The following is a 10,904-nucleotide window of genomic DNA, read 5'->3' as shown; positions in this document are numbered from 1 at the left end:
AGTCGCAATTATAAGCACATAATAACATCCAACACAGTATATTAACGACTAGTAGATATTTATCTATTGACTGCATAATCACACTCTTGCAATATGCACGTCGAGCATGCGTGTGCGCCGCTACAACGACCACGCTCCTGCACACGTGCGTGCGAAAACGTGCTCCAAAGTATGGTCAAAAGCACATTAGACTACACATTATTCGTTGCAAAATAGCATCTATCACAACTGCATAAGATACTGCATTGTCAAGCTTGATGTGCTGTCGTCTGCATCACAATAGCTCCGATTGAACTCTCAAGTGGCCGGTTCAAAGGGCGACGCCTCGTTAGCGACACGTTTATAGAAATTGTCGCAAGAAAAATGGCCGAAGTGCAAGGCCGCATCAATTTGGATTCTTCACAAACTTCGGTAATAAAGACAGACGCAATAAAAGTTTAAAAAGAGACGCGAAAGTTTTGCACCGACTACCATAGCATTAATCTTTGCGAATATAAGAATATTATTCTTAAAACAAAAATTGACTGTTTATTCTCACTCATAGGTATACTATTGCACCAAGTTTGATGAATTTATTCTAGTACGGTCAGCATTAAGGCCTATTCAGACCTAAGCGGTATTCGCTAACCTAACCTAACCCGCGTGGTATGTACTCTACCCACAGCGGCAGCGAATATCGCTCAGGTTTGAATAGGCCTTTAAATTATTCGTGACACCTATAGTAGCCAAAAAGTTCCCAACACGTCTTTGTTACTTACAATTAGAATAAGGCTGTGTTGTTCCCTTTATGGCCACTTTGGGTGTCACGAACTATTTGACGCTGTCTGCACCTATAAGGATAATTATTATAGAGTAAACTGGAAGTAGGACCTGTGTACCTACCATGAGTTTACGTTAGGTGTGCTCGCTAGCGATTACGTCAAAAATCACTATGAAGATTTTGTTTCTCGAAAGTAGCCGCTAAGGGCGCTGCACAATATGTCATACTAATTAATGTCATTTTTTTACGCAGTCGCTAGCGAGCACACCCAACGTAAACTCATGGTAAGCACACTGGGGTAAACTTGTCGTAAAAGACTTGAAACAGTGAAAATGTATCTAAAAGTTTGTTTTGAGATACATTAACCAAGATTAGTCCTGATTACTTAATGTTGAGAATAGGAAAGAAATCAGTTTTTGGATAGAAATCAAGTATTTTAATGCAGACAAATTCGCAGACAGGAGCTAGTTAATAACAGTAGTGTTTTTAGAGCTTTGTGAATTTTGTTTTGCAGACTACGAAAGATGAATTTACAAAAGTAAGCAAATTTTGAATGAATGCGTAGTGCGTTGTATGGGCGCTTTTAAATGACTAGAGTTAGACTAAACCACTATACCTTCTCGTATAAGTACCTATTTATTTTAAACGAGTGCTATTTGGCTGAGCTGGACAAATACTGATAAAATAATAAACTTTTACTTTTATAACTCAAGCTTTAAAATCTACAATCAACTTTCAACTACATACATTATTCCAGAATATTACGTTTCTCGAAACTGTTTACAAAAACAATCTGTTTATGAAGATAATGTTTACGGTTATATTTTCCACTTAAACTTCTAATTTAATTTGTATATTTATATAACTGGTCAATATACATAACCAGGAATAGATGCTTTGTGTTTATTTACATGGCTACGTAGCTGATTACTATGTAAATGCATTTTAGCACCTGATAGATCAATAATGACGTCACATTGCAAATATTTTCCATTGTTTATTAGTTCCGTAACTGAATGATCCGTTTCTTTGATATTAGATATTCACTTATTAAAGTTTCAATAGCTAATGATCTGAGGTCTCGTAATCCGAAGAACACGGGTTCGATCCCCAGCTTCGAATTTCTCAATTCGTCACTCTAGCTAGCTGGATTTAAAAAAAAACTAGGAAAAGCCCGGTATCCACCAAGGCGGACCTTTGTGGAAATCGGCCAAACGTTTGTGATACGAAAATGTTTTGTAATTTTAGCTTAAAGGACTCTGCAGCCCGCAGACAGCAAGACGACTTGGTGTGGGCGCGGCTTTATAAGAATCATAATTTTACTTGTAGCACAGAATAATAATAAGTACTACGTACAGAAGTTTTACTTCGCGAAGGTATTTAAAAAAATGTATGCTCAATATCATTAACAATATGGTGTAATTTAGCCTGTCTCAAGAGTCAAGCACCATTTTGTTGACAAACGTCAGTGATCGGCACTGCGCCGAAGCTATAGGGCTGACTTCGGTAAAATGATGTGACGTACCTAAGGTGCCAAACTGCGGAAAATGGCGGAGGAAATACATGATTTAGCATGAATTATCATGAATAATATTAAGTACTTATTTACCTCTCAGTGTCTTGAGGCAACTTAAAAAAGTACATTCTGTCTTTTTATTATTATTTAGGCAGTTAAATACTGCACAGTATTTAGTACACCATTTTCTTTATTTTTTCCATCATACACAAGATTACGCGTGCGTGAGTCAATGTTCGCTCGTATGTGAGGCCTTGTCGAATAGTATCCTGTAGGTGGGCCATCGTGCGTGTTTTGTTTTCGATGTAAACTCGCGGAGATGAACAGGCCTGCTTGTAGGCACTTTCTGTGACTTTTGACAACACACTCGTATCAAAAGTCAATGACTTAAAAGTTGGCGGGTTTGGTGTGTAGACTGCATTATGTTAACATTACCTATGCAATGTAAGTACATAACCAGACTTGCCTTTGTTTTTGTTTACATGGCTACGTAGGAATATCATGTTTATGTATTTTAGCACCTGCAGATCAACAAGTGACGTCACATTGCAAATATTTTGTGACTAATATTGTCTATATTATTATGAGAATTGGATTTGTTATGGCAACGTTTGTTCCTAGTTGTAAAGACGTTTTTTTTTTTTCAGAAAAAATATAATTACCTACATAGTTTTTATAGTAAAGATCCCTGTCACAATTTTGTAATATCTTTGATTTAAAAGCAACTCTATATTTGCGATTGATGATTTTTGAAAGAAAGAGAAACATTTATTTGGTTCCAACTTAAAAATTTTTGACGCTATAATTCATTATGACGTATTCATATTTTTTTATTTGGATATTAAATTTGTTTTGTTCAAAATACATCATATCTATTAATAGTTTATATTGACTGATAATGATTTTATCAACACAGTAAATAAATTAGTCTAGCTATCATAGAACTATTAATTTATCTATCAGTACTTACATTATCTATGTAATTTATGAATTATGAAAACAATTTACTTACGTCTGAAATGGCGCAGTTAAAAATTACGTAACTATATTTTTTATCGAAGTTTATAGTTGGACTCCTTGCTGATTTTCTAGATTCAACTCTTTTTTTTTTGTCGCGAAGGTAATGCTTTGCACACCGTCACCGCTGCCGGGGGACAGTGTGGTGTAGATGAAGCATATAAATGAAAAAAAAAAACAACAATTTATGTACCAATCACCTTAGAAAATTCAATCGACACACTACTCTTTCATTAATTTAAATCTACTTAAACGGAGTCGATGAAAAAGTCTACTTTTAGGCAGAGTTGCACCACCTAAATTTGACCGTAACTATAACGATAACCGGTGCTTTTTGTATGGAGTTTGACAGATTTTTGACGTTTGTCAAAGTTAAAGTAAGATGGTGCAACTCAGCCTTAGTGTCAATGCTGGTCCAATAATTAAGCCTGATAACAGAACAGTTTATTAAAGTGGTAATAATATAATTTTCACTCCCTAGTGTTTATAACCCATTTATGAATGGTAAATTAGGAACACGTGAGTAGCGAGTAAAATAAATACATAAATAAGGCCTCATACTTGCTGAAAATATCACTAAATAAAAGAATTTGAATCTCATGTTTAAAATAATATCATCGTTATACTTGGCCTATTTTACGTTGTTGGCCAGACTGGTTTAGGAGACTTTAGGTCTTACTTTAGGTCTACCTCGTATACCTACTCTTGTCCTTAAGTCGCTTTTTAGTTACGGTATCGACAGGAAGAGGGAGGGTCCACTTTGCTGGAACCATCCTGTCAAGATTATCAATAACAGAAAGTGTTTATAAATTATTAGCTTTCCGCCGGCGGCTTCGCCCGCGTGAAAAGGACATCATCCATTTTGGTCCAAAATCAAAAGTGCCGGCCAAAAAATAAAAGTGCTGTATTCTGATAGAATACGTCCGCCTTAGCATTTATTACTATGGCACCAAAGCTGTAGCACCACTGTGCATCGTAGTATTTGAGTTCTAAAAATATATGAAACGACTGACTTTGATCTCAAATACTACGACGCACAGTGGTGCTACAGCTTTGGTGCCATAGTAACAAATGCTAAGGCGGACGTATTCTGTCAGAATACAGCACTTTTTTTTATTGGCCGACATTTTTGTTTTTGAACAAAAAATGTATGAATCGTCGATGAATTTTAGATCTCAAATACTCGACGCACAGTGGTGCTACAGCTTTGGTGCCATAGTAACAAATGCTAAGGCGGACGTATTCTGTCAGAATACAACACTTTTTTTTTATTGGCTGACACTTTTGATTTTGAACAAAAAATGTATGAATAGTCGATGACTTTTAGATCTCAAATACTCGACGCACAGTGGAGCGACGGCTTTGGTGCCATAGTAACAAATGCTAAGGCAGACATATTCTGTCAGAATACAGCACTTTTTTTTGTTGGCCGGCACTTTTGATTTTGGACCAAAAATATATGAAACGTGGATGATGTCCTTTGTCTGTCACAGAAAAACTTTATCGCGCGCGTCCCTGTTTCACTATCCTACGTCCTTTCCCGGGACTCAAACTATCTCTATGCCAAAATTGGTTCAGTGGTTTAGGCGTGAAAGCAAGATAGACAGACAGAGTTACTTTCGCATTTATAATATAAGTATAGATATATATAGTATAGATTCTTAGGTACAGCACCAAAACTACACCTAAAGGGACGTCTGTATTTATTACCAATTGAAGTATTGATGTAGGTATAAAGTAATAAAAGTATAGTAAAAAGTGATAATAAATACAAAACAAACATCTAAAGTAAACACTTCCAAGTATCTTATCGCGGTCATCAAACTTCAATTTTGTTGACAATTTGCGGGGACAAATTTCAGCTTCAGTACTTTGGAACGGTAACCGGCAAGGTTGGTCAAAGTTTACAAGTAAATTCAGATTTTTATTTGGAAGATATCACTGAGTTTGAAATCTGTAGGTAGCTTATGTAGAGAGAATGAGGAGATTGAATTCGTGCTGCAGCAACACTCAGATCTTGGTTGAAAGTTAAGCATTTTACTATGTGATATTTTGTTTCCATATTCATTTATGCACATACTCATTATTATACTATGGTTGTTGACTATTAGTAAAAAATATTTCTCATTAAAACAGTAAAAAAGGCTCTCGACTATTTTAAACATTGAATCGTTTCATAAAAAATAGTCCACTAATTTTCGCGTTTATTGTAAAAAAAACAAAACCTCGGACAGACAGACAGACATATCGAAACTATAAGGTTCCTTGTCAGGACTACGGAACCCGAAAATAGAAATAGAAAATATTTTATTGATAGGTACTTATTAAGATTGTAATGATTTCTTGGGGGATTGAAGCTTCTATTGTGAGAAATCCAAATATAATAACACGGCTGTCTGAATTTTTTTACATCACTTTACTCTCAATGAAGTCTATCTGTAAAATAAAATCATAAATAATGTTCCATCTGCCAGCGGCTATAACTTATCTCTACAGCCGAAGGGTGTGGCAATAACATTCTAGTAAGTTACTCAAAACAATTATATTTTGCGTATAAAATACCTACAAAAACATTGATAATAACGGTATACTTTGTTACATCAGAAATTGTACGTTTTTATCAAGTTCACATGCGGATATTGTACGATATTTGTCGAAACAACAAACACGATTGTTTTTAAACAATAGACCACTGTAAATGTTATTGAGAGACTGTGATAGGTATTAAACACTACTGCACGAAGCATCTGATAAATCATAAGAGTTAGCCTTCTTTCAACTTCATTATGATTTCTCTTAATCATCATCATTTCAGTCACCTAGGACCTCAACTGCTGAACATGGGCCTCCCCCAATGATATCCAGATTGGCCGGTTGGTAGCGGCCTACACCCAGCGTGTTCCGACTTCTACATTTCTCGTAGACGACCTCCTTGTATTCCACCTTGACCGGTTGGTAGCCCGCATCCAGCGCTTTCCGATACGTGGCCTCCACTCCAGAACCTTGCTGCCCCATCAGCCGTCAGTTCTGCGTATTATTTGTTTGAATCCTTTCGGAGATTTATCCGTTAACTGTAGTAATTTTCATAATAAAGCTCAGCTTACCTAAGTGGTAGTCGGATGACTAATATTTAATTAGAGCCTACAAAAGCATATCAGCTCATTCAAGATAATGCAAGTAAGAGTAGGTGTACNAGGTGTACTAAATAGTACCACTCAATGGATGCGTGATTATCATTCAGCGGTTCATGAAAGTTGAGCTCATCATTAAATGATGACTAAAACCTTTTTCCTGTTAGACAATTACAGTCATTTGTTTGGGTAAATAGTAAATTTTGTAATCAGAAATATACAAATAAGTGTATGTCGAATATAAATAAAGGTTCTGTATACTTATAGGAATCCAACGATACTCCTGCTTTAAAATTACACTGGCAGAATGACAAATGGGATTAACGTTAAGTATTTATTTAATTTATCCTTTGTAAAAGTATTCATTCATAACGACAAATAAATCTAGAGAGAACGTCCAGTGTGCCAGTGGTTAAATCAATGCTCTTTTTACTTTGACGTTATAAAATTGACATAATGTTAGTAAATACTCGAAATTTTCCATTTTATGTTTGAGAATGAAATAAATATTATTTTCTTCTTAAAAAAAGAACGAATTTCACAATCCAATATAACATTCATAATATGATCTTGGCACTATGTTTGACTATAGAACCCTAAAAACAAATAAATTTTAAGTTAGGGTATGAATGAGTACCTAGTTTGATTATTAGGGTGAGTGAGTAAGTTCTTGTGTACCTAGTATGATTTGTAATATTTTCTTTATTGTACTCGTAGTAGGTATGTAATTTTGGGTTTAACCCATTCCATCAGATGCTTTTTTGTTTTGTTGTAAAAATTGTGGGTGACAATTCGTATTTATCTTCATAATTTACCACCTCAATTGTTTTTCCTTATTTGAACTAGCAACGTTTATTTACCGGTAACTGTCTTATACTTTTGAGTACAAAAAGAGCAATAAAGATTAAGCCAGTAAATTATCTTCAGATAATTATTGTTTATCTTTCTCCTATTTAAACAATTGATTACTGACACCTCAGGGCTCTGTGACAACCTCGTGGAAATCATAAAGTTGTTTGTTTTGAATAACTTATTGCCCCGGTTGCGCTCATTAGCGCTTCTAGAGTAGAAGGATTGGGATAAAAAGAAGTGACATTTGGCTAGTACGAACTTCAAATACGTTTTCAATCATCTATCCCAAGATTTCTAAAAGTAGGGATAATTAAAAATTCATATTAATTATTTTGGCACCGAATGAAGAATAAGGTTTTAGATCTTACAACCGTAGTTTCCCGTACCTAGCGAAAAACGCAGCGGTGGACGTCCACCCACTAGGTGAACCGACGACCTCATAATGATAGCAAGCTCTGGATGCAGACCGATGGACCGTTGGGGGAGGCCTAGGTTTAGCAATGGACGTCTTGTGGCTGAACTGATGATTATGATGAACCATGTTTTTGCCCTTAAAAGTAAAGAAGGTACATTTGTATGGTCGTGTGTAGACGAAAATCACGCGGGTAAAACCACAAAAACAATGCTGTAAAAATAAAATTTATTGCATGATATTGTGTTATTTACTTCATTTGAATACCTAGAATCACATCTATTAGTTAATTACGATCACGCGGCAATTAAACATTATCTAAACCTTTAAAAGTTAGCGATGTCACACCATTCTGATTGTGGTACACTGATGTGCACCTTCCTGATCATGGCCGAGTCGGCCAGGCCGACCCACGTGATGGTCACGTGACCATGCTTCAGACAGATCTGGGCCATTGAAGATATTTACGTAAACTTTTTACAGCGAAAGGCGGTATTGTGGCTGTGTAGGTAGGTGTTATACATTACAGGGTGTTAGGTAAATGGGTATATGAGCCGACACTAGCCCATGTTAACATGAGCATATAAATGGTATAGTAAAGTCAGAAATTAGATATCATCATTTTATTTTTTAAAATTTTCATACAAAATATATTTTTATAAAATTAGATTTGTATGAGAATTAAAATAATTAAAATAAAGATATCAATTTTCTGACTTCACCATACCATTTATATGGCCACTAGCTTTCCGCCCGCGGCTTCGCCCGCGTGGATTTTTGTCTGTCACAGAAAAAGTTTATCGCGCGCGTCCCTGTTTCAAAAACCGGGATAAAAACTATCCTATGTTCTTTCCCGGGACTCAAACTATCTCTATGCGAAATTTCATCAAAATCGGTTGCGAGGTTTAAGCGGGAAAGCGTAACAGACAGACAGACAGACAGACAGACAGACAGACAGACAGACAGACAGACAGACAGAGTTACTTTCGCATTTATAATATTATATAGTTGGGATGTTAACATGGGCTAGCTCATATACCCATTTACCTAACACCCTGTAGAGCGATGTACAGTTGCAATTCACTCGATTTCATGCATTCATTGCTCTTTAAGCAAATGCAATGAAATCGAGAGACTGTATAATTCGTTTGTCGACTAATTTTGATAAATCGTGTTCGACTATTTCACCTTGTAGATCAGTTCAAAGAAGAAGTTCAAGAAAATTAGTCGATACTGTAATTTTGCCATTGCTATTTAACTATGAGTAGGTAGACTGCAGCTCTGATGTTCATAATATATGCCATATCTCTCTATATAAAAATGTTTAGAAAAATTTGTAGCATTAAGATATTGTGTCCTTCTTGGAAATGAACCCAATTCCTACTGATCAAAAGAGGCTATGTACTAAAATAAATGTTAAATAAGTATTAAATAATTCATTCGAAAGGTCAAGTTCAACGTCTAGTCAAAATTAAATGAAAATAGGTAACCAAAGAAAGTAGTTCTAAGAAGGAAAGTGAAGAATCTTTTTATGTAGAGATTTCTAGACTTGCGAAATTTGAATGAAAATACCTGTCTGGAATTCAATTCCAGAAAGGATCCACAAAACGTAACGACAGATTCTGAACAAAGATATACGAAATAAGTTTTCAGATAATAATTGAACCGGTGGTGAAACTTTCGCATCGGAATGTACAGTCAACTGCTCATCAGACTTTAATTTTTTTTCGCAAAATAGCATCTATTACATAAGACATAAGACAACGCAGTGGTAAGCTTGATATGCTGTCGTCTGTACCAAGAAAATCTTGACGTTCGAGTTGCGTAGTGCCTATAAATAGAGTACAATTTTAGCTTACGACCCAAGTTTGGTGCTTCTATTCGAAATCCTCATATTTACCGCACAAAGGCAAAACAAAGAATACAAACAACCTGGATACTTATATGCTAATGCTAGTTTATCGGCACGCGCGCGCATAGTGCAAAGTTTACATACTCAGAGATGTGTAACTATACAAGTACATAAACATGTGCACGTCACTGCGTATGTTGCGATCCTTTATCAAGCCACTTACACATATCGCACGTGTCAGCCCGTATATAAAGCCGCTTGATTCGCTCAACCGGCATAACTGGTAGCACCAGCTTACCGAGCAGTCAACTTTCAATTGTTTAAACATTTGAATATAAAAGTTCCATTGGAACTGACAAATTATAACTTCAAACATTTGAAAACAGAAGTTCCATTGGAACGCGCAAATTCTACGTTTGAAAATTTGAATATTCAAAAAGAAGCCATGGACAAGAGACAGCTGATCGGTAGTGCTACGCGCTACATCGCTGGCAGGCATGCAGTCCAGACTGTTTACTGGAGAAAATCAGCGGAGGAGGGCAAAGGGATGCTGAAAACCACCAAGATGACCTTCTTCGGGAAAAACGAGGGACCCAACAAAGTGGATAGCGCGGAAATGTTTGCGAGAGTACGCGACCGATACATGTGAAATGATACCGAGTATCGTTCCAGTTACAACTGTGATATCTCTAGAATAAGGTCTTAGGTCTAAGTTATTTATAATGTAGCGAATACCAGTGAGAGTGATTTACCGTGACAGCGGTATTTTTGTAATGTGATTGCGAGTCACCACATAGTGCAAATTAGTTTTTAACTGTATTTGGAAACCTCAATAAAAGAAGTGAATTTGTTAAATATTTTGACTACATTATTATATCCTGCATACATGTTTATTTTATTATGATTAATAATTTAACTGTTCCATCTACAGACCGTAGATAATAGTCACTTATGATCGTATTAATTACACTAATTAGGTAGGTATTTTACAATCAAGTACATTCAAACCTGCTAGGAATGAATACAGAAAACATTTTGACCGGCTTGCCTGGGAATCGACCTCTTACCCAAAGCTGCTGTCACGAGAACAAGAGTTGATACCTAATTTAGTAATTAGGTATCAACCTATCAGTATCAGCTTCTGTAATAGTTTACAGAAGCTGATACTGATAGGTTAGATACCTAAATGACACAAACGCAGACATTTCAAAGATTAGGCTTTAACCTTTTAATAGACAAATCGGGTTGATTTTTTTATTCCTTTTGGTCTTAGAACAGACGATAGCACATGAAGCTAACCATTAAGGTCTTTATGCAGTTCTAATAGGGGCGAATTTGCAACAACATGTGTACTCTGATATGCT

At 35.9% G+C, this 10,904-nt stretch overlaps 1 protein-coding gene across 1 annotated transcript; it reads left to right on the top strand.

Annotated features, from left to right (window-relative positions):
* The first annotated feature begins 9,803 nt into the window (after positions 1-9,803).
* On the top strand, positions 9,804-10,397 carry LOC114352685 (uncharacterized). The gene has a single exon (XM_028304357.1). It carries the CDS (start codon positions 9,986-9,988, stop codon positions 10,187-10,189), a length of 204 nt encoding a protein of 67 aa, XP_028160158.1. The 5' UTR covers positions 9,804-9,985; the 3' UTR covers positions 10,190-10,397.
* Positions 10,398-10,904: the final 507 nt, after the last annotated feature.

The sequence above is a fragment of the Ostrinia furnacalis genome, unplaced genomic scaffold (genome assembly GCF_004193835.3).
Source record: "Ostrinia furnacalis isolate ACB-3 unplaced genomic scaffold, ASM419383v2 OfSCF1416, whole genome shotgun sequence".
In the NCBI taxonomy this organism is placed as follows: Eukaryota; Metazoa; Arthropoda; class Insecta; order Lepidoptera; family Crambidae; genus Ostrinia; species Ostrinia furnacalis.
Note: the sequence above shows the minus strand (reverse complement) of the source record. Positions and strands in the feature narration are given on the sequence as shown.

Excerpts from the sequence above, each read along its gene's own strand:
- LOC114352685 (XM_028304357.1), top strand. The coding sequence starts at position 9,986 with ATGGACAAGAGACAGCTGATCGGTAGTGCTACGCGCTACATCGCTGGC.